General features: G+C 48.0%; 1 protein-coding gene across 1 annotated transcript; it reads left to right on the top strand.

Annotated features, from left to right (window-relative positions):
* The first annotated feature begins 9,844 nt into the window (after window positions 1-9,844).
* LOC135914871 (solute carrier family 22 member 7-like) lies at window positions 9,845-16,101 on the top strand. The gene is made up of 2 exons (XM_065447789.1): window positions 9,845-10,340; window positions 13,029-16,101. Exons 1-2 carry the CDS (start codon window positions 9,942-9,944, stop codon window positions 14,475-14,477), a joined length of 1,848 nt encoding a protein of 615 aa, XP_065303861.1. The 5' UTR covers window positions 9,845-9,941; the 3' UTR covers window positions 14,478-16,101.
* The last annotated feature ends 8,954 nt before the right edge of the window (window positions 16,102-25,055 follow it).

The raw sequence follows: 25,055 nt of genomic DNA, 5'->3' as shown, positions 1-25,055 counted from the left end.
GACTGCCGACGCTTCACTGCAGCAATAGTAGACGCAAACTCCAAAACTGACGGCGCGTGTAGCGTCGACGCCCAAGATCCAGACGAAGCCGAAGAGGTTGCCGTCGCCCTGGCCCTCTCGAATTCGGACTGCAACACCACCCTGAGTGACTCCCAGGTGGCGGTGAGAAATTTTCCCAAAGGGTGCAATCCACCCAAAGTCAAGAACATCCTTAGGAGAAGACGACCTCCCAATGACCACCCGAGTCTAATCGTATGCTTCACCGCCCACGTCAACACGGGCGACCAGGCATTCCCTAACGTGAACGAGGTAGCCCACCGCAGAGCGCAAGAGCTGATGGACCACGCCCGGCCGGCTCGAGCCGAAAGAGGCAGACAGACCAGGTACAATGACATCTCAAAGATGTACCAACAGGCCAGAAGAACAATCCCACCACCACACAAGACCCAAACAGGGCACAAGCAGTGGCCCTACGTCAACTACAAAGAAATACTTTACCGAACCTGTTTCACCTCGATTGCATATTCCCTAAAGTACACAAAGAAGACGCATGCAACATATGCAAACAGGACTGAGCTACGCTCAAACACATGCTATGGGAATGTAACGCCCAACGCAAAAACAAGTTGAACTCCGAGACCCTATCACTGAGGTGGGCGGCCTCTCTGAGCAGCTTCGACCTCGGTGACCAACTCTAGGCCGTCTAGCAGGCTCGCGAGGTGGCGCTGAGACAAGATCTCGACGTCGCATCGCGGGAGACCTGAGCCCGGATCGCCAAAACCTGCAGGACAATTCAATGAAGTTAATTGTTAACCAATAAGTTAACCAATTTCCATTGTGGCACCCCTCAAGATCTTTACATTTGAAACGTAGCCTTCAGAATTTCTTATATGCAAGAGGTCTCACGTAGCTTTCACGTAGAAAGTGGAGAGCCACAGCTCAATGAAACCTACGGTATATGGTGAGCCGTCATATCGCGCTTTTTAGAGTATATTTTTATATTCCGCCTTATTAGTTAGTGAACTAAGATGAATCATACAAAATTATATATATTCGCTTAAGGGGCGATTGGGTTTTGTTGCATTGTGGAGAGCTTTAGAAACGACGATTCCAATTTTTTGATCCAGCGTAAGTGTTGCGTGGTAATATTCTTCGGCGTTTAGAGAAAGCCCGCAAAATATGGAATAAAGCCACATGACTGATCTCATGCACTATTGTATGCAAATAAATACAAATTCGAGCGGGTGCTTCTATTTGCTTTACATCGGCGTGAGTGAGCGAGTGAGAGAGTGAGTGAGTGAGTGAGTGAGTGAGTGAGTGAGAGTGAGTGAGTGAGTGAGTGAGTGAGTGAGTGAGTGAGTGAGTGAGTGAGTGAGTGAGTGAGTGAGTGAGTGAGTGAGTGAGTGAGTGAGTGAGTGAGTGAGTGAGTGAGTGAGTGAGTGAGTGAGTGAACTTTTATCGGGTCGAGCATAACGCCATGAAATACGTACCTGGCTAACGTGCGACTTGGCTGACAGCTGTAGCCTGCCGGCCCAATCGCGGGCGCGCTGGACAGCCCGGATTTGGTCTTCAAAGACGGGACTACGCAGGGGCGCGTCCCACTCTTCCGTGGTGAACCTGGGGCCCGACGACCTGCACTCCCAGAGTATGTGAGACGATGTAGCAGCCTCACCACAGGCCAGGTATGAACAAATCGGGTAAATCTCAGGACATATGCTGTTGAGAGACGCCGGATTTGGGTACGAGTTTGCAAGTGTCAACGCGTGACCATCTGCAGCACGCTTAGCTTGGAGTGATGCGGTGGGAAAACCCTTCTCTCTAAGTAACAGAATTTAGTGATCTTGTTGTGCGTGATAGGAGCGTCTCTGTGTCCGGGGAGAGAGTCGCCAGATCCGAGGACAGCGCGGTGTAATCATTATTTTCCATCTTATGACGGTTTTCGGCACATGCGAGCGCACCCTTTCTGGCTCACTCAAGTCAGTGCATACGGTATGATCTTGACGTGGCTGCTGCCTATTGTGACTTTTCATATAAGTGTAAAATGATCTCACGTGTGACATCTGGTCATTCACGTCAAATATGACAATGTTTTTCAGGAAGTTTTTCGTTGTACGCTGTAACTATGCTGACTGGGACAGCATGCCTTGTGTTTCAGTGTGCAATCGATGAGAATTATGAAGCTCCCCTTTCCGTTTGTCACACAAGCAGCTGCCCTTCTAATCCTCGCATGAAAGGCGAATAAGTAAGTGTTATATTAATCGTGCCCTGTACGTACAATTGATATAAGATATTTTGGGGGTATCCAATCGTGAATATCTTGAATAAATTCAAATGCGAATACTTGAGAAAAAAACCTGTGGATTGTTTTATTTCAACACACAGTGAAAAATAAAATTTGCTTGTAGCCCTGTCAGTGAAAAAAACGAGGCCTATAGACAGTATTTACACGGCTTATTTATAAGCGTATTTAATTGCATGTAACGCCGTTCACAGCGTTACATTCGGTCAACTAAAGAGCTTTAGATCAGAAACAACTGCTTCAAGTTATCTATAGTTCACCACAACCAATCATCAAAATTCACATCACCAGAAGCTGCACAGGATGTTCAGTACATTCTAGGAGGGAAGTCTGAGATTGCAGGGCCGCACATTGTCTTGAAGGGATGAAAACATGGAGCGAATGAGCAAACAATGAATTACTATGCCTAAATCAATCCGATAAATGTGCGCATTGGGTGCTTAAAGGTCAGGGGAGGGGGGCATTCATAACTATGACTGAGAATAATGGATAGAGCTCAAGTAAGCGGTCGCAAACACATGCTCATAAACTGGTGGCCCTGTGCAGCGACTGCATCACCCCTGTAACAGGAATCATTTGAAACAGCCCTCACTTGCATCCTTTTCTCTCCTTTCAGACTGTACTAAGTGTCTCTATCCCCTGCATATTCCTAATAAACAAACACTCGACAATCTTATAAAATAGTAAATTATTGAATTAAATACCAATCCGAAACCAAGGAATATTCGATTCGTATTTATTAAGAACATGGCTCTAGGTTCGTGGTTTGGGAATAGGGCATCACTGCAAGGTATCGCGGGCCTAAGCCGCCTGCGCGCCACGAAAAGGTGTAGCTGGCTTGTGCTACCGGGTCGTCGCACGAAGCTCATTAAGAGAACCCACGCAGTCAACCGTCTTTATCACTGAGGGTCGCCTGTTGGTGAGGAGATGAGGTCGGGAGATTGAAGTTGAGAAGCAGCTCTAATTGCGTCTTTAGAGCTGCCGTTACAGCACACAGCTACGTGGTGATCAGGGCACATTACGTGTTGGCAGAGAACGTTACACCAGAGCAGTCTACATCCCGCCTTCGTGGAGAGGGAGCGCAACTACACGTGTAGAAAGATACACGCACTGAGCACAACGCGATCACTGTTCCCGGGGGAGCAAGTGAATAGCACAAATAATCGGCAGGAGCAGCGTCACCTCTCTCAGTTCACGTACCTCGGCTCGTTTAATGAGTTGAGAATTGGATAGCTCGCCATGACATCGCCTTGGGCTAGCTGCAGCGGTTGTGTGATCCCATCGTAAGGCTTCATTTTCGTAGGTGCTTCTCGTCGCGTCCTCGTGGTTTGAGGCGAGCGCCGTCAGTCAATCGCCCCATGACAAGCACGAAGGTTTTGGCAGATGGGCTCCACAATAGCGACACGGATGGTTTACTTGAGGAGATGCTCTTGACCCCTTCGCAAAGCTAACGCGAACTTCCGCGGGAAGGGTGGACTCGTGAGGCGTTCCATGTCCCCGGCGACCGGTCGCGAAATATTCGTAACCTTGAATGTTTGCGCACCCCTAATATATTACTTTGGGAATACGTCTGGAATCTCGTTCAATTTTTTTTAGCGATGAACGCAACGAAAATGTGAATAAACGCACTGCGATCACAAGAGCAACACAGCCCAAAAATTTTATGAAATGCTGTCAGAATCATCTTTCCTCTTAGGACGCACACATATGCTTCTACAGAGTAATATCTCAGGTGAAAAGTCATGCAGACCCAACACATATGTTCAAATCTATGTGAACGGAAGCTGTCACGAAACTGTGATTAAAATGCTATCAATCTGCCCATTTCGTTCCTTCATCTTTTGCATAATGAAAACTGGCACGTGCATGTGCTCTCGCAAACCCGCGCTACGCAATGTGTCAAACCTTTTCTCTGAATATATTTTAAATGTTCCCGGCTGCTGTGTACCCCGATCTTCCGCTTTGCGTAAGCGTCATAGCTTGAAAATCATAAGTCATCCTCAACACGCGGCGATCGGGTCAGACATCTAGTTGGTCGCCCGGTATGTACCGCTCTCTTCTAGGTCAGTGGATAGTTGTCGGTGAAGACCGTAGTATGGTTATCGTCATCATAATCCACCCGCAGAAACGCGTCTTCGCCGATCCTTCATTGTGGGCATGTGTCGTATTATGGAAATCATAATCCTCAACACATGGTGATCTTGTGAAAGAGATAATCGACGTTGTCAGAATGTGTGCGGCCCACTACTTGTAGCACACGCTTCTTGTACCGCGCCACTGTTATGGAACCGTACGTTTCTTATTGCACCACACGCTTCTTATGTATGTACCATTGTATGCAAATTGTCATCATAATCCACATGCGAACACGCTTCTTGTTGAGGAGTTGTGCCACAGTAGCAACTTATTTGTATCATCAACACGGGGCGGTCAACTCAAAGAGCTGCGGTCGGTGACAAACTGAAAGCTTACAAACAGGTTCCGCCCACAAGAGTGCAGCGCACTTTCTCTTCATCTTTGAAGAAGAGCCGAGCAAGCGTCACGCCGCTCACATATTAATGACTTTATTCGGCTAATCTAAATGCTCTAATAATTTACTAATAAAAGCTAGTTGTTTCGAGCTATAATGTTACCTTCGGCTGAGCAGTGATATAAGCATCACCCATAAAATTTACCTAGAAATTCAGGTTTCATCCAAAGAACAGTGACACAAAGGCAGATATGCAAGGAGAAAAAGCAGTTCTCCAAATACTCGAAACCCCTTGATGTCGGCCAATTAAGCGAACCTAACTGGCTGGCGTGTCTATGCAAATTTATTTTAAATTACACCGCTTACGTATAAACTTCTCATTCTTAGGTTGTCACCGCGGCTATACATAGTCGCACGACATATATCGCCCGCTTCTTGGCCAATCAGGCATTAGGGGTATGTGCCATAGTATGAAAGCCATGATCATAATTAACAAGTGGCGACCATCAGAAAGAATAATTTGGTGTTGGCATGAGAGAAGCATACGTGGGTATACACATTAATTCACATTAGTATACACATTAATTCGCATAATATAAGATATCTTGTAGCTCGGCCTGACAATGTACCATTCGATTCTTTTTTACTGATAGGCCTGCAATAGCATATGGAGGTCTCGTATGCAAGACCTAAATAAAGAAAAAATGATTTCCTCCAGATTGCATTCCCTTCAAATGATTACGCAGTTAAGTACATTTGCGATCAAGAATAAATTTCGGCCGAATTGGTATGCACGTTTGGTTAGGTGTTTAAATTCTCCTTTCAAGTTTTTATTCAGATGGATGGTGTTGCTTTGTATGACGTTTTCTTTGTATGTTCTGCTCGGTGCCAAGTCATTGCTTATGATCATTTGAAGCTACCTGGAAGTAGTGCATTTCATATATAATTTGAATCATTGTAACTAATAGAATGTAAAGAAATGTGGCGCAATGGTTTGAGCATCAGGCAGTTGCTCTGGCCGGCCGAGGTTCGAATCGCGGTGCCGGGTATGCTTTCTTTTCAAGTGTGGTGAAATCTCCTAGGCTAGGACCCAACTAGCGACCGACCGACCGACCGACCGACCGGCCGACCGACCGACCGACCGACCGACCGACCGACCGACCGACCGACCGACCGACCGACCGACCGACCGACCGACCGACCGACCGACCGACAGACAGACAGACAGACAGACAGACAGACAGACAGACAGACAGACAGACAGACAGACAGACATACAGACAGACAGACAGACAGACAGACAGACAGACAGACAGACAGACAGACAGACAGACAGACAGACAGACTGGTCACCAACAGACCCAGGTCAAACCACGGGATAGTAGGCAAAAATGGCTTCATGTTAAAGAATGGGGCAGTAGTGTCTCAGGACGCAGGTCAGAGGGAATATCGACGTTAATGGCAATTAGCTTGAAAGGAATGCAGCCACATACCGTATTGCCATCGCAGACCCACAATATGGCGATTTCGCTGCCAACCAAAGTGACAACTGACAACACTGGACAGTATATCTTGTTGGAATAACTGAAACCCAGTTGAAATTCCGCAGTATCGCCAGTATCATGGCTGCTACATCGTTGCAATGGCTCTTCATTAAGTGCTCGTGCTCAATGCAGAGGTGTCTATTGTCGGCGGGGTGACATCACTTTGATAAAAAAAAATTGACTCACCTTCCCAGCCCAGCGTAAGTGGATGTCCAGAAAAACTGTTGAAGACCACCACTACAATGGCTGAAGGAGGTATGCAATGCTTTATTGCTTCAGAGTAATGGTAGGAAGGCGAGTAATTGCAATTTTGACAGCACGCTGTCGCTAGTCGTATTGCCAATTCTTTTTCAGTATGCAGCTCCTCCTATTCTCACTGCTGTTCGGGTGTCCTAACTCTGCGTTGCCTACTCATAGCGGTGCTCCCACAACAACGAAGTAAGTTGCTAGGCTGGTTGTTTTATATGCGAAATGGTAGTGAGGTCACTGCCCACGTTGCAAGCCGCCGTCACTGTGACAGCTTACACAACAATCATTTTTAGCGGGAAACGTATGCGGAGAGTGCTACGTGATTCGCACTGTAATCAGGAGCGCCTTATCATCGATTACCTGGTTCGGTTGCTTGTTTTCTTCTTGTTCTTCATTGAAACGAGCGCGGTTCTGCATGTTGCATGTGTAAATAAAAATAATGTATAAACTTCTCGCTTCACAGTGCTGAGTGCTTGAAGCCTGCTTCAAGCATTCAGCTTCAAGCTTCAAGCTTCAAGCACAAGCTTCAAGCTTCAAGCCACTTGGTATTTGCTCTTCGCGCAAATACCAAGTGGCACCATAGCCAGTGACTCAAGTTGTCTACTGGACCAGACGGCAGTCACCGACACGTTGTCTGTTTGCACACATACACAGCAGCCCATGTTGTCCGCTCTACATGACAGCAGCCAGCACATACCTAGCGGGCCAAGCTAGTGGACAACTTTGGTCACACAGAGGAAGACGTTGGATGCAGACATATAGCAAAGTACGTAAAGCTCCGCTCCCCCAGGAGCATTAATCACAATAATAAAGTTATCATTAGGCCATCAGTTTATACCGCAGGCATTCTTTTCTCCTTCGTTGTCTGCAATGTGTGTTGTGTTAGAGAGTGCTAAAACAGTTATAAAAAACTTCGGCAGCACTCATTTCGCGATTAGTGTGACGTTAATTCGATTAGAATCGAAGCTATGCAGAGACGCCATATTTCCAACTCAGACAGGTGCACGCATCCGGGCTCCTCACGTATCACACTGCACACGCTGCAACCCCTTGCGGCACCTCCGCAAAGTCCATGCATGGCGTCGGCTTCGATTCTGCCGAGCACCGGAAAAAATTAGAGGATATTTCTGTCATTGAAGCGCGGCACAAGCGCAGCGACTCATGCCCAGTTAACCAAGCTGGTGTCAAAGTGTCAAAGAGATTTCTTGAAGAGTGGCGCATACCTGGTGGCACACACCCTGGGACCCAAGTCGGTGTCATGTTCATTATAGAGCTGCACAGACACAGTGGCTCAAAGGCAATGCTGCAAGTTGGAACCCAATGAGTTTATTAAACAGCGGCACATGCCCACTGCCAAAGTTGGTCTGACGGTTGGTTTCGAACCCTGTTTCCTCGGCACAGCAGCCCGACGCGCTACCGATTAGACCTTGGATGTCCACTCCCACCGACCGTAATTGACGCGAGAATGGTTATTAGACAGACAGACAGACAGACAGACAGACAGACAGACAGACAGACAGACAGACAGACAGACAGACAGACAGACAGACAGACAGACAGACAGACAGACAGACAGACAGACAGACAGACAGACAGACAGACAGACAGACAGACAGACAGACAGACAGACAGACAGACAGACAGACAGACAGACAGACAGACAGACAGACAGACAGACAGACAGACAGACAGACAGACAGACAGACAGACAGACAGACAGACAGACAGACAGACAGACAGACAGACAGACAGACAGACAGACAGACAGACAGACAGACAGACAGACAGACAGACAGACAGACAGACAGACAGACAGACAGACAGACAGACAGACAGACAGACAGACAGACAGACAGACAGACAGACAGACAGACAGACAGACAGACAGACAGACAGACAGACAGACAGACAGACAGACAGACAGACAGACAGACAGACAGACAGACAGACAGACAGACAGACAGACAGACAGACAGACAGACAGACAGACAGACAGACAGACAGACAGACAGACAGACAGACAGACAGACAGACAGACAGACAGACAGACAGACAGACAGACAGACAGACAGACAGACAGACAGACAGACAGACAGACAGACAGACAGACAGACAGACAGACAGACAGACAGACAGACAGACAGACAGACAGACAGACAGACAGACAGACAGACAGACAGACAGACAGACAGACAGACAGACAGACAGACAGACAGACAGACAGACAGACAGACAGACAGACAGACAGAGAGACAGACAGACAGACAGACAGACAGACAGACAGACAGACAGACAGACAGACAGACAGACAGACAGACAGACAGACAGACAGACAGACAGACAGACAGACAGACAGACAGACAGACAGACAGACAGACAGACAGACAGACAGACAGACAGACAGACAGACAGACAGACAGACAGACAGACAGACAGACAGACAGACAGACAGACAGACAGACAGACAGACAGACAGACAGACAGACAGACAGACAGACAGACAGACAGACAGACAGACAGACAGACAGACAGACAGACAGACAGACAGACAGACAGACAGACAGACAGACAGACAGACAGACAGACAGACAGACAGACAGACAGACAGACAGACAGACAGACAGACAGACAGACAGACAGACAGACAGACAGACAGACAGACAGACAGACAGACAGACAGACAGACAGACAGACAGACAGACAGACAGACAGACAGACAGACAGACAGACAGACAGACAGACAGACAGACAGACAGACAGACAGACAGACAGACAGACAGACAGACAGACAGACAGACAGACAGACAGATAGACAGATAGATAGATAGATAGATAGATAGATAGATAGATAGATAGATAGATAGATAGATAGATACCAAAAGACACCAAGAAGTGCGTGAGGTGCACTAAGAATGCTAATGGCATTATAATAAATTTCCAGAACCATATAAAGCATACATCGTAACTTGGGGACCTGAAGCTAGGTACCATCCGACAACTTAAGTACAGGTTCCCGTTGCAGTACACCGAGCCGATTACCCCTTTTAGAAATAATCGAGATTAAAGCTTTTACCAATGAATGACGCAGTTAGTCGATCACCAGCACAGCTGTATTTTCCGGCCAACGCCATGATGCACTCATGCTTCTTTTGTGCCTAGCTATATCTTAATAGGGCATTACAATTTTTACTCGTGACCAGTGCTGCTCTGCACACGTGAGAGCTTAAGAGAGGACAAAAAAGCAAATACCTCACGTGATCTGATCACTCGCGCAGAAGAAGAAGAGGATGAAGTGATATGCATGTTATGTGCTAGCAATTGAGGAGCAAGCGAGCTGGCATTTGAATGATATAGGGCATTTTAGCGTCTTGTTCTCGCCATGGCTAAGCTTAGCGCCATGCCGGCCCAGGATACGGCACGGTCGGCAAAGGATGACCGAGAAGCTCCGGAAACGTGCGCAGCGGCGCACCCGGTGAGCTCTGCTCCAGCAGTCGTCCTTTTCAACGATGCCCGCACGGCCATCCAAGAAAGCATCTACGCCATCCTTGGACACGGCAACTTCCAGCGGCGCCTGCTCTTCACCGGCATGTTGTCCGTGGTGGTGGTGCTGCTACACGCGTTCGCCCACTTCTGGATTGGCCGCGACGTGGACCACTGGTGCCGGCCGCCGAGCGAACTCAGCGGGATGTCCAGAGAGGCGTGGAGGAACGTGGCCATACCCCTTGAGGCTGACGGCAGCTTCAGCCAGTGCACCGTTTACCACCCACCGTTGCCGATGGTGAGAACTCTTGCTTAAGAGCAGGCTATATATAAAGTGCCCTATTTTATCGTTAGCAGTGTTTTTGAAAATCCCTAGTGGCATATATGTAGCCCAATTCTACTTTTTGAGCTACAGATTTGCACAATTGCACAAGGAGCTACAGATTGCACAACATTTGCACAAGGAGCCAAAATGAATAGTAGACTAATTAACACGTTTTGCTAATTACCCTTAAAACTAATTACTTTACGGCAAATATTACAATTTACGAATTTTATGCGGTGACGTCCGAAGTCATATTAACGCAGAATGAATTTTGGGGGTCATCCCAAATCGGAGACACGCGTTCGCAAAATTTGCGATGAAATGCACTGGTGCCCCAGTAATTTTTGACCTTCAATGTATCAAACGGCGTTTTGTTCAAAAAAGCCTCCGTTGCCCCTAAAAGAAGAAGCATTGTTTGGTATAGCAAATTACACAGCTATGCGCAGTAAGGTTAGAAGTTTTATGAGCTGTGCAAGGTGATGTTAACATTCGCTTACTAACTAAATTAACAAACACGGCATCATGAGCGCACAGGCAACCATGAGCAGATCTTACTCATGAACGCGGACACTCGGCGTCAGAGCGCTGGCGTGTTGGCAAAGAAAGCAGCGGCGAGTGAATCGATATAGGGCATTTTCAGCCATACTAGGTATTCAGCCGCACCATGTACAGCCGCGGCCGGAGTACAAGCGGAGGGCGCATAATCTAAGCATTACATGGCCAACCCAAATACATTCTAAAGCAAAGATTTATTTGCGTCTTGGACTATTGCCCTGCTGCTGCTGCGGATTACACGCCGCGTCGAGTGGTGGTTCAGAGCGTATGTACACGCGACAGGAGCGTGGCTGAGAGGAAACGCGAGGCGAGAAACACGTGTTGACCTTTGTCCAGCGTCGAATCTGCACAATGCCCACTGGTGCTGCCTGGGCGTCGTCACATTAGCGTCTTGGCGGCTTTAATTATCCGGGACGCCCGCAAAAGGATTGCAGAGACTGCACCGCTTACCTTTCAACTAATGTACAACCGTTCAGAGGCCAAGTATGTAGAACGATTGGGAGGACGGGGAGAGCAGGCTTATAATGGGTAGAGCCGACGCAGCCACGAAACGAGTGAGCCTTGGCACTCCTCGCTGGCAATTCGCATACATGGGGGTACGGCGGGAGAGGCAAAAGGGGACGTGAGGAGGCGAGCAGTCGGTGCTACTATAGGGTGCCTCAACGCACACTCCCCAGAGGCACCCTAGCTACAGCTAGACACTACAGTGATTGCGGAAAAGCGGGATACAGTGAAGTTCAAATAACGGTATACTTCCGCTATTTCTGAAAAACAAGCACAATGCGAATTTGTCAAGTGGACAACTGACGCACGGCGCATAGACTCGAAGCCGCATTAAAGCACCGCCGCGTCTAAGCGACACGGTAGCACTGTAGAGTCTAGGCGTCGCACTCCGAATCAACATTTCTGTGCCCACCGCGGTAGCTTTGCGACTATGTCATTGCTTGAGATCGCAAGTTTGATCCCGACCGTGGTAGCCACACTTCGGTGAGGGCGAAATTGAAACGCACTCGTGTACTTAGGTTTAGGCACTCGTTAAAGAACCCCAGTGGTCAAAATTTTACCGTAGTGTTTGAATATGGCGTGCCTCATGATCTGATAGTGGTTTTTCCACGTATAGTGCCATAATTCAAGTAAAGTTTAATGCTTCTGCCAAGATGCGATGCGCCGTGGGAGACAACGACAATGCCAACTTTCTTGGAGGTTATGTACGATCGCGCACAACAACGCCTGAAGCAGACGCGTCTCCCCGTGGGTTATGTGTACTACAGAGACAAACAGCAGTCGTCCACGCATGGTAACATTTACCGTCAAATCACCACTCTCATATTAAACCAACGTGCTGCCTGGACGTGCTGCAACGTGATACGCTCGCACACAGGGATTGCGATGTGATGAGTATGCGGCTTACATGCGAGACCTACTCAGAGCACTTTATTTTGAAAGCAAACCCTCGTTTAATCATTCAGTCTTTGAACCCTTCTGTTCATCTCACCAGCCACGTGCTTCACTCAAGTCAATTCGCGCATGCTTCGGATTTGGCTACCCTATCAAGCAGTAATACTCCTCTTCAACTTCACACATGTAGCATGTTGTGGATAAGGAAGGTAGTGAAGAAGAGTCTGCCACAAAGAAGTGTTTAAAATTCTTTATATTTTTCGCAAACAAGAAGGGTGGACAAATGTGTGGAAAGTATTTTAAGTGATATTGAAGTCGCTGCTACAACGTTTCGTGATATTGTGTCATAATCGGGATTTCTAGCATCACAATTATGCCTCGGCACACTTATATTAACACTTGTACCATTCTTAACAAAGGAAAAATAAAAACGTCGCTTTGTTCTACAATAGAACATTAGCAGTTTCGGGGCCGTAAACGTGTGGCCAGCAGTGGCCTTTTACAATCAGAAATCGTGGCCTGTTTTCGCTGAGCTTCTTCGCTAGGATAGCTGTTTTGTTACGTAGCTGCACTGCCTAATATGAAGTTGGCTTTCACAACAAGGCCGCTGCATATTTGACAAAGAGTTAGAAGTACTTAACAGAGTTTGGGAAACAGAGCCGTGTCTTTTCAAGCGGCAATATTTAATTTGTCACCTTAACATCCCAGCCGCAAAATTCCGAAGAGGTGCGCCGCGTGGTGCCGTGCCGCAAGTGGGATTACGACACCAGTGACGCCAGCGACAGCATCGTGAGCCGGTGGGACCTCGTCTGCAATAAGCGCTGGCTCCACAAGTTCACCACCATGGCCAACATGCTGGGAGCTGCATTGCTCGTGCCGGCCGCCGGGTTCGTATCCGACAGGATCGGCCGCCGGCTGGTGATCATGGGCAGCGTGCTGTGCCTCCTGGCATTTAGCGTAGCCTGCAGCTTGGCGCAGACATTCGTCATGTTCCTGGTGAGCCGTTTCTGCATCTCCGCGTCCAGCTGCTCGGTTCAGGTGCTCATGTTCATCCTCATCTACGAAGTGACTGGCAACCAGAACCGGGCCACGTACGGCGTCCTGGACACAGCGGTGGGCACGACGCTGGTTCCACCGGCTTTGCACGTGCTGTCTTTGCTGGAGCCACATTGGCTCATGGCACACTTGCTCCTGCTGCTGCCTACGTTGATGCTGTTCCTCTGGTGCTGCCTCCTCGACGAGTCCCCCAGCTGGCTTCTCTGCACGGGACAGTCTCGCGCCGCGGAGATGGCGGTCGTGGCAGCGGCGACTAGCAACGGCTTGAGCGCGGACAAGGCGCGAAATTCCTTCAGAGCGCTCACATCACAGATCCAGAAGCGTGAGACCGCTAACCTATACAACATGCCCATCGCGAGCACCGAGACGTTCCTGCACGAGCCGGTTTTTCGCTGGGGCGTCCTGTCGGTGCTACTGTCGTGGTTCAGCGTGAATCTCGCCTACTACGGTCTCGTCCTTCTGAACGTCACGACCAGCAACTTCTGGCTCACAGTGCACACGGTCGTCCAGGCGTCGCTCTACGCGAGTGTCTGCTGGTACATCAGCAACCACGGACAGCGCGAGACGCTCTCCATACTGCTCGCGTTTCTGTGCGCCTCCGCCGTCGCGCTTGCCGCCGCCTCTGTGGCGACGGCGTCACCGCTTTCATCCGCAGTCGGCGTCGTCGTCGAGAGCCTTGCATCCGCTGCGCTAAGTGTCAACTACGGCTACACGGCGGAGGTTTTCCCCACAACTATACGGAGTTTGGGGCTCACCACCTCGTATGCGTTCGGCCGCATGGGGGTCATCACGGCCTCGGTCATCGTGGTGCTATGGGGCGGTCCCAGCGAAGCCGGCATGCCGCTCATCGTGGTGGTGGCTTTCTTAGCTTTGTTGAGTGGGGTTTTCATCCAGTGGCTGCCAGAGATTTTTGCCGAAAGAAAGGAACAGCATTATCATCAGAGTGAAAAAGAACGCAAGGAAGCTATCCTGACTTCACTGGCGTCCACCACCAAGCCAGCTAAGCGGTCCAAGGAATCTCAGCAAAAGTCTTCAGTATCGCTCGGTTCGACAACGTCGAAGGTCCATCCTTCAGTGAATTGTCAGGCGACACACCTGTAATGTTAACACGCCTGCATTTAAAGAACAGGCTATTATATTTTTATATTTTCCCCTATTTATTGTAGTTTAACGGCAGGTTGCTTTTTTACTGAGTTCATCTTTTGTGAACCTTTTTTTGTGCACTGTGCATTGGTGTTTTTATGGAGCTATGAGACTCTCATTGATGAAGTGTTTTCTGGTGTGCGTTGACTCCTGACATGTGATTGCGTGTCATCGCACAAGTGAACAATAAGACACTCCGGCATGTCTACTTTCTTTCAGATTCGTTCATTCACCTTTTCCGATTAGACTAGGCCTCTACCCAAGGTACTTATATTGCGAGATCCTTGCTGGAGAAGTACATGGAACAAGCGTGCACATATCGTAGTGCTGACAACTGAAAGCCACGAATATAGAGAAAAACGATAGTTGTGAATATTGCCCATTCACGGTAATGTTATCGCTCAAGTTCCGCTCAAGTGCTTCACGGCTTTGCGTAAGTCGGTAACATTCCTTGTATTAAGCGGCTTTCGTAAACGTGCCGTACAGAAATTTGCACTGTTGTCGTCCAGGGAGCTCACAGCCACCTGAAACTTGAGAATGCGTGCGCCTTCGCCAAACTGCAAGAGTTTTCTCGACATGTATGGAGCTCAGTTAGGAAAGTTCGTAGGACGATACTTTAGGAAAAAGACGGCACACAGTATCTCCACATTTAGATTTGAAATGTTCACAACTTCGCTTACAATTGCTGCGTGTGAGCGATTGATGCATTTTCGAATATAACTTCGTGCCTGCTGGCTTCACTCCGATTTTTAGAATTTAACAAAACCTGACCAGTACCTATGCATGCTGACCGTTTGCTCTGCATCTGTGGTTTCGTAATGCGTGAGGGCTCAACTCGCGGAAGGCCAGTTCTTTCTCTAGGCAAATATATCCGCTCCGTGCTGGCCCCCAATTTGCGTTGCACGTGAAACGCAACCACGCCAGGTTTTAAAGAATCAGGCAGAACGATGACGTTCGCTTCCGACAATATTACGCCTAGGTCAGCTTGTATAATGGACATGTATTAAAGTGTCTCTTGGCAATCAAACTGATTTGTCCACTTAGAGCAATGGGAACTCGTTTTCGAAAAATATAAAGTAGATGAAAACCGCCGTGATGAGAATGGCTTTGCTTAAGGCTAGAATTGGACAGCTTGCCGCTTACTGAACCATCCTGGCACGCATTGCGGCTTCGTCGGCAAGAAGGACGAACATAATCCGCTCCTGCTTGCTCTCTCTTGAACGTCTTGTGCATCGGCGTAATCTTCTGTAGTAATTTACTCGTTATGACATTCATAAATTGCACACCAGGACTACGTATGGCCCTGGAAGTTTGACGTTATTACTATGAGCAAAGTAGTAATGCAGCGACACACCGTATCGCCACCGCATACACGGGTGATGTATGGAGAGTGCGTGCAGGCGGGCTCTTCTCTGGCGCTTCCATCTGGACACGCTGCGTCTTTCAGCAACGCAGCCGCGAAGTCCGTGCGCGGCACTTGTGTGAATACAACATATACAAATGATTGTCTGATTATATATGACTCGTGTTCTATACCGCCTAGCACCGGATAAATTTTAAATTTAAATGCTTTTTGTCATTGAAGAGGGGTACATACAAAGTGGCACACAGTCACCTACGTTCGCTGTGAAGACATTCATTAAAGGGAGTGGATACTCAACCAGCGTTGCGAACACCCCCCCATGTGTGTATATATATAAATAAATAAATAAATAAATAAATAAATAAATAAATAAATATATATATATATATATATATATATATATATATATATATATATATATATATATATATATATATATATACAGATATATAACATTTAACCACAGTTACACCTTTAACACCTTTAACCATTATATACAGGTTAAATATATATAAAGGTTTTATCCTATATCTATCCTTAAACCGCGCCTACATTTTTCTTGTTTACTCTAAATGAAAATGAAATTATGGGGTTTTACGTGCCAAAATCACTTTGTAATTATGAGGCACGCCGCAGTGGAGGACTCCGGGAAATTCAACCACCTGGCGTTCTTTAAAGTGCACCTAAATCTAAGTAAACGGGGTTTTCGCATTTTGCCCCCATTGAGATACGGCCGCCGTGGCCGGGATTCGATCCCGCGACGTCGTGCTCAGCAGCCCAACACCAAAGCAACTGAGCAACCACGGCGGGTGATTCTAAATAGCACACTAATTTCTGGCCGCGAACGACTGCAGTGTGTAAAGTCGCTTCAGAACTGACAAAATGGCATGCTAATTTTGAAAAATTTTGGCATGAGCTTTTTTTGTTACTCTTCTGAATAAACAGTTTTGCGTTGACTAAGGTCTGTGAATTTCAGAAAGGCAGGTCTCGTATGAGCGAGCATGTGAGTGCTCGTAATCTCCCGGGGAACGCACAAAATAGGTAGTAGAGACAACTGGGAGACCCTGCTGCGGAGCTCGGACTCTGATCTCCAGCTCCGACTCGTCCAACTGGCTGAAGAGGCTGCTGGGACCCAAGACCTCCCAGCCTGCATCTGAGGCGGCGGCACTCGCCCCCGGACCTGCGTGTCGGGGTTGGGTAGATCACCGTATCCATTGGACAATAAAGTTTATTCTATCTATCGAGGCACACAGCATCGTGGCTATTGGGGCCGAGGATACCCAGTCGCCATCTGTCGGAAACGCTTCCCTCGCGCAGTATGAGGGATAATAACACGGCTCGCTCCTCATAGGTTTTGTTTACGGCGCTTAATAAAAACGCCACGCGGCAGCCCTCCTGGACATTGCTGTAAGTACTCTCAAAACGAGGGAAGTTTTTTACTGCCAAAATAATAATGTTGGGCAAACTGAAAGCACAGAATCATTTACAGACGCTATCTCTTTACCGAATATGTACACTGAACGCCACTGCGCGCGGTGCCGCGATGGAGTCTCCCGAACAGGCTTCTTGCGTGAAAGGTTAGCAAACACTGAGAGTAAACTATGTGAAATATGTTCTTATAGTGGGATGTCTGTATAACCGAATAGATCATACCAGAATGAAGCCTCAATATAATAATCGCATGGGTTTGCAGCGACAGACTGTGCGTCTGCATGCATGTCCATGCACAATGTCCGTGCACGGTGCGAAAGCGCTGCGAGAGCGCTTTCGCACCGTGCAGTGAGTGCTGGAAGAGCGGCATTGTACCTATAGAATGGAAGACGGCCTGCAGGGTGCTCATTCCCAAGCCCGGCAAGGCCCCGAACATCGAGAACTTGAGGCCGATTTCTCTGACCTCCTGCGTCGGCAAGGCCATGGAGCGCGTCGTCCTCAACAGGCTTAACGGGTACCTCGAAGACAACGAGGTTTACACGTACAACATGAGTGGCTTCCGCGCCGGACTCTTAACGCAGCATGCCATGAAACTAATCAAGCATCAGATTGTGGATAGCCTTTCCATAAACGTCACGGCTCTGCTCGGTCTGGACCTCGAGAAGGCTTTCGACAACGTGCTCCACACCTTCATCGTCAAGACCATTCCAGACCTGGGTCTCGGTTCCAGATACCACAGCTACGTCAGCTCTTTTCTAAATGACAGGAAGGCCAAGCTTCGCACTGGAGACTTCCACGCCGAAGATGTGCCCCTCGGAGGGCGGGAAGCTCCTCAGGGTACCATGATCTCCCCAACATTGTTTAGCATCTGTATGATTGGTCTTTCCGAAAGACGTCAAGCACGCCATCTACACCGATCACATCACCATTTGGTGCTCCGGCGGCTGCGAGGGCAGAGTCGAAGAAGCCACGCAGGAAGCGATCGACGTGATCGAGGAGTATCTCCGCCCCACCGGACTTCGATGCTCCCCCGCCAAGTTGGAGCTCCTGCTTTAAAGAAAAGAGAAGGGAGGCAGACGCAAAGATTGGAAGCCAGTCTCCGAAAGCAGCATCAGACTTCGCACTTGTGACGGTGGGCTGATACCCAGGGTCGACGCTATTCGGGTCCTGGCCAAGTTTGTCGAATTCAACGGCGAGAACGGAACTGCTCTCCGCAAGATATTCGCAAAGACGAACAACGCTTTCCGCCTCGTTCGCAGAATCGCTAACCGGCATCAGGCTCAGGCTGATCAATGCCTTCGTACTCTGCAACCTCACGTACACAATTTCTATGCACAACTGGCTCAGAGCGGAGCGAGACAAGCTCAACGTTCTAATCTGCAAAGTAGTCAAGAGGGCTCTTGGGCTTCCCATCAGGACCCATACCGAGGATCTCTTGATGCTGGGGGTACATAACATCGCCGAAGAGATTGCCGAAGCCCAAGAACGCACGCAACTCAGTCGCCTGACCACCACAGGGCCACGTAAACGCATCCTCGAAGAACTGGGTTACCATACTGTGGAATTCCCGATGGCCAGTACCCCGATCCCTAGGTGCATTCGAGACAAGTTCGTAGTGGCCCCTGTGCCCCGAAACTTCCATCCCGTCCACAAAAGGCGCAAGGCCAGAGCAGCAGCCATCCTCAAACAGATCAAGCAACACGACTTTAGAGCAAGCTTCGTCGACGCCGCAGAGTGCAGTGACGGGAAGACCTTTGCCATCGTTATGGGCGACACGAGTGGCAAGATTTCCAATAGCGTCTCGATTCGCACTTCAGACCCCGGAGTCGCCGAGCAAGTCGTCATCGCCCTCGCCCTGCTAGATGGTCGTGGGTCCGAAATCTATGGTGATTCAGAAACGGTAGTTAGGGCTTTTCAGAAGGGTTACATCGCGAAGGAAGTTGTTCGTCTTCTTAGCGGCACGAGTCCATATTTTCTCACAAAACATTCAATTCACTGGTTTCCCGCTCCCGTATGGTCGGTCGAGGGGGCCCCCCGACCCCGAACCTCAATGAGTCTGCTCACGAGGCTGCGCGTGACCTCACCGACCGCGCTTCCTCTATAAGGAGCAATGATTTCCCGCCTCTCTACGCTCACAGGGATGCTCCCGCTACTCACAACGAGATTATTAAATATTTCTACATGTCCAGAAGGGTCTTTCTACCCCCTCACCCCAAGTTGAATAGGGCGCACGCCGTTTCGCTTAGGGTTCTACAGTCCAGCACATATCCGTGTCTGTCCGCTCTTCATGAGGCTTACCCCGACGTGTATCGCGACAACGCCTGCCCGTCCTCCGGCCAGAACATGCTCTGGGAATGCGGCTCGACATACCCCAAGTTCATCAACGAGGAGTGGGACTCGCTTCTGCGTAGCCCCGCTCTAGAAAAGCAAATGCTGGCTGTCCGGCAGGCCCGGTGGGCTAAACCTGCCGGTCCCGACGTGGGACTAACCGGGTGCTCCACGAATTCGCGTCCTCGCCGGACCTGCAATAAAGTTTATTCACTCACTCACTCATGAGCATTTGGCAGTACACAAACAACCACAGTGGCATGGATGCTATACGAGCTGCTCAAAAATAATTTCGTTGTAGTCTTCGACGCTGACGGTGACCCTAATGGGCCGTAGTAACGATTGAATCTTTTCTTTTTGTAAATTCTTGGATTTTTCAATATTATTTCTCAAGTTGCGTCAAACTTCTTCGCTATCATTTACTGGCATAACCATGCAAAAAAGAAAGAGGAAACCGCGATAAAATCCGTGCCAGCACATATATTTATCGGTCTTCCGAGCGTGCGATTTCCCGCTGCTTCTTTTTCGTAATCGAGTACATTAATTCACAACACAAACATGACCATGTGCCATGCCTTTTTTATGTGCTCCTAACAGCTCCCTTTGCGTTCCCGCAAACTTGCCAGAATAAACATAAACAAGGTCATAAACATAAACAAGGTCAAGCATAAACAAGGTCATAGACTAAATAAAACATCATGACATTAGCCGGGCGGTGGGTGCGGCCGAGCGCTCAGTGCGCGTTTTTTGCTACTCACCGAACGTCGCAGTCCCGACGCCGTAGCAGAAATCTTCATCGCGCCTGTGCTTGCTCCATACCAGAGTTGTAGCCGATGGCTGTCGGCCGGTTCTAAGTTTCGCGAGCCAAGCTTCACGCAGCTTCTTCTCCTGCATCTATGTGTCAATAAGGCGGACACGAGGCTCCGTTGGGTACGTCCGGCACTGCGGCACCGAACAGTAGGCTACTACACTGCACGCCTCCAAAGGCAGCCACTACCTAATATGGTGTTTACAAATGTGGTTAAGCAGATTTCCAAGGTGGGAAAACCTCGCCACTTAATCAGAACCGCAGCTCAGGTGGGACAGTAAACTTTTGTTTTGAGTTCGCTTCGGCGCTTCCGATGTAGCCGACGTGGCAGCTGTGTCCACGTGATCCCTCATGCCACGTCATGCCGACGGCGGTGCCAGCTTTTCCAGTGGTGGAGCTCCCCCCTCCACCCCCCTCCTTTATAATCTGGCAGCGTGGCGTCTAGTGGGTCTCGTGTACGTTGGAAGTCTGTCAAAGTTCTGCGTCGGCGTTTCTCGTATGTTTATGTATGTCATCATTTATGTGCTTTCATTGACTTGTTTCTTTGAATTTAATTTGGTCTTGTGTGTATATTTCGAAATTTGACCAGTAACCTCGGCATATAAAAGAACTTCACTCAAACTGACACGATACCTCCTTTTATACTCCCAATGCACCCCGAAAAAACTTCGTCAAGTACAAAGTAAAAACAAAAATATTCTTCCACGGTTCAACGCAAGAATGTCGCCATCCCCCTCACACGGGGCACAAATTCTACTCCAATCATACGGAGCATAATCATTCGGAGCATACGGAGCTAGGGGACAAACAATATGCTCCCACCTGGGAGTTATTACCGTTCGCAGTGCAAGCGTGGCGTTTTCGGCACCTGAAAAACTTGCACGGATGTGTTCGTGTATTTCAAGCGATGAACGCACCAGCGGATATAGAAAAAGGCTTGAAAAGCTGCATTGACGCTGCGTTGTGGGATTCGTACATGCGATCCTGCTAACTTGTTGAAAATCCTGCAGATGGGACTCTGCGTAATCCACCGCGCATGGGAGCTTATGCAAAAATAATGAATGGCCAATTTGCCCTTGCATTACGCTGCCTCGACCTGTCCGGTGCTATTTCATCTTACCAAGCTGCCAGCAAGAAAGAATGCATAAACCAGAAAGATTTTGGAAGCGTTTTTATCAAAAGGAGATAGGTAGCGCCTGCATAAGTGGCGCATCTATATCGCTGTTCAGTGCAGAAATGTTTTTTCTTAATCAGGTGCATTAAAAAGTTCTCTGGAGAGTCGAGGAAGAGTATCTTCCACGGCGTGCCTAACAATCGAATCGTGATTTTGGCACGTAGAATCTCCAACTTTAACCAGTCGGTTTCAAGTTGCAAATCTCAACTTTCTTTCTTTCTTTCTTTCTTTCTTTCTTTCTTTCTTTCTTTCTTTCTTTCTTTCTTTCTTTCTTTCTTTCTTTCTTTCTTTCTTTCTTTCTTTCTTTCTTTCTTTCTTTCTTTCTTTCTTTCTTCCTTTCTTTCTTTCTTTCTTTCTTTCTTTCTTCCTTTCTTTCTTTCTTTCTTTCTTTCTTTCTTTCTTTCTAGGCAGTATATTGTACATTTTGATCAATATTAAACGTGGTCACCGGACCTTCGCGGCCGAACTTAGCTGAACACACTTGGATCAAGTCGCCCACTGCACGGCGTGCCTCACAATCGAATCGTGATTTTGGCACGTAGAATCTCCAACTTTAACCAGTCGGTTTCAAGTTGCAAATCTCAACGATAGCGGTGGACCCGATTGTTGATCGTCGAGTCTGAAGTGAACACGCCTGATGGGTCAAGTTCGTCTTCTTTTCATGCGTGACTCTCACTATACATTTCAGAGTGATCGCTCGTGCTGGAGTGCATTCGAAAACGTACAACGCTGTCCGCGGTTCATACGTGCAATCTGAGCAGACAAGAGCGTTTGCTATAGAACCGGTGACGAGCTTAAAAAACTAGGTTTTCTTCGAGCGGCCTTCCCAATACCTTCGAATACAGTAGTCACGTATTGTGCCGATGAATAGAGAGCGGTAGCTGAGCCTCTTACGGTCCGCTCCACTCACGGAAGTATATGCTAACGATTTGCATACAGCAGCTTAACGAAAACAGTGGCGCGCCTGCGCGCACAACGTTCATGCTGGCAGCGGCGCCTAGAAGCTTGGCCTCCCTCGTTCGGCTAGAAAGTCGATTGAGTGGTGTACGAAAGTGGATCCACTTGGCTGCTTTGTCCGTTTCGTAGCCACGTCGCGGGCACGTGTAGCTCGCGTCTCGTGAACGCTCGCTCATCAAACCACGAAATCAACTTAGGTTCCCTGTTCAGCCTCAGAGCGTGTTCAGCCTCAGAGCGGAGCGCAAGCGACAGATCTCCTAAACCTGTCTGGTAACTCGAGACCAGTGATAATCCATCGATGAACAATCACTGCTGCATAAAGTGAAACGACTTACGCATGGCAACATAAAACTCGCCGGTTTATTCACACATCCACTCCTTTTTTTTCTTTATCTGTTATCTGCCACTTTAATGTTTTCGAGTCCCTCAGTTTGGAACGTGGCGGCCACGTGATCACCGAGAATACTATCAGGCATCTGGCTCCGTGCTCACTGCGATGTAAGCTTGGAATAAACAGCCTCGTACAACCAATGGAGCACGGCGTTCATCTTGTTTGCGTCGTGTAAGGGAATGGCCAGTTGCTCCACAACACATGTCTGAAACGAAAGACATCGTTTTTTTCTTGCGCTGTCAGACAAAGCGAGCGCTAATATTGGCACTATCGATTATGAATTTAGGAACAGATGCACCTTACTGAACGGCTCTACGCTCCCGAACACAGTTCGCGTAGTGAAAACACGTTAAAAGAAATGACAGCCCTGCCTGCGCTTGGTATTGTCACAGCACGAAAGACGTGCCACTAGCATAGTGGTTTTCCCTACTTGGCGACAACAAAAGTGTTTTTTGTCTGCGTTTATTTTTTTTGACGCACAGCAAAACCTCGTAGTGCGTGCGCAGCTGCAAGGTACTAAGCAGCGTCAGCCGCCGGTCACCGTTGTGTGCTAGGCGTCAGTTTTCTGCACACAAATTTGAAGCATCTAAACCGTAAAAGCATCTATGCCCGGAACTTAACTCGCATTGAAGCTAGCTTCCATTGTTTGGCGAGTACTTCTGCACACGGGTCCATTTGGCGGCTTCACTTAAAGGTAATTTTTTTAACTGAAGCTTTACTTCCGGAGTTTCTTACTAAAAATGTGGAAACGGAGAAATCCCTTTGCTCTCCTTCCACTGCACCTAGTTTCATGAATTATCCCAAATTTGAATGAAGAGACTACAATATGTTGACGGTAGCGAGTAAATTTTAAATTGACGCCATCTATTTTACCTAAGTTCTTGAAAATTGCAAAAAAAGGAAAACTAACCATGTCAAGGTGAACCGATCTTGAAATGCACAGGTACACATCCATGGTTATGCTGCGCTTAGTTTTACACTGACGTTATTAAGTGAAGGACAGGATGTGGACATACGTAGCGCGATGCGCTACGTAGCGTCCACAATCGATACCACAATCACTACGTAGCGCAATGCGCTACTACGTAGTGTACGTCCACATCCTGTCCTTCTCCTAATATCGTCAGCGTAAATATAAGCGCAATATAACCATGAACGATCACCAACTAGCCCGCTTCATTGCTTTACTAAATACAGGTACACATATACAAATGGCTACAGAAAGGCTGACCGGACAGCACCTTGCTCACAGCTGAAATTTTTTTTGAACAAAAACACTATATACGTTGTTACGCAAGTTCATGCGCACGCGTAACAGAGCATATATGTAAGTTAAATCAACGAAACCACCCGTGACAGAACGTCTTACAATGCAAAAGCACACACGCAGTGAAGTGCTAACTATCACTACTTATCAATAATAATAATATATGGGGTTTTACGTGCCAAAACCACTTTCTGATTATGAGGCACGCCGTAGTGGGAACTGCGGAAATTTTGACCACCTGGGGTTCTTTAACGTGCACCTAAACCGAAGTACACGGGTGTTTTCGCATTTCGCCCCCTTCGAAATGCGGCCGCCGTGACTACTTATCAAGGTAGACCAGTTGCTTGCGGTTGTCGTCTGTCACAGGTGGTTCTGTTCACTGAACCTGCGTCTATGCACTGCTGCGCGTGTGCACGAAATCACATAACTACGATACAGTCTGTGTTCGATAAGTTATTCATCTTTTACAGAAGCGGCTGTTCTGTCTACTTTTCTGTAACTTGTTGTCTGTGTGCCGGCACGCTTCGAGATCTGTTCAACATGAACTTTACCCACAAGCCCGACATGCCATCATATTTTATCATATACGAAGGCTTCGACTCTGCTAATGGGCAATAAACGAAATCACACCACAATATTGTCAACTGCACTTCTTCAGACATGTATAAAACGGGCAAAATTGTCGTGTTATACACAACTCATGTTACATCACACATGTGTGCACAGAAAGTTTTTTTCAAAACACTCGTAAACATTATAACAATTTCATATCAGATGTATATTCACGTATAACATTTATCTGCTCTAATGGCTTTAC

The sequence above is a fragment of the Dermacentor albipictus genome, chromosome 2, assembly GCF_038994185.2.
Source record: "Dermacentor albipictus isolate Rhodes 1998 colony chromosome 2, USDA_Dalb.pri_finalv2, whole genome shotgun sequence".
NCBI classification, from domain to species: domain Eukaryota; kingdom Metazoa; phylum Arthropoda; class Arachnida; order Ixodida; family Ixodidae; genus Dermacentor; species Dermacentor albipictus.
This window is presented reverse-complemented; position numbering and strand designations above follow the sequence as displayed.

Bases quoted from the DNA above. Each gene is read 5' to 3' on its own strand.
- LOC135914871 (XM_065447789.1), top strand. From the start codon at position 9,942: ATGGCTAAGCTTAGCGCCATGCCGGCCCAGGATACGGCACGGTCGGCA. The intron at 10,341-13,028 runs GTGAGAACTCTT...TTAACATCCCAG, and splicing joins ACCACCCACCGTTGCCGATG to CCGCAAAATTCCGAAGAGGT.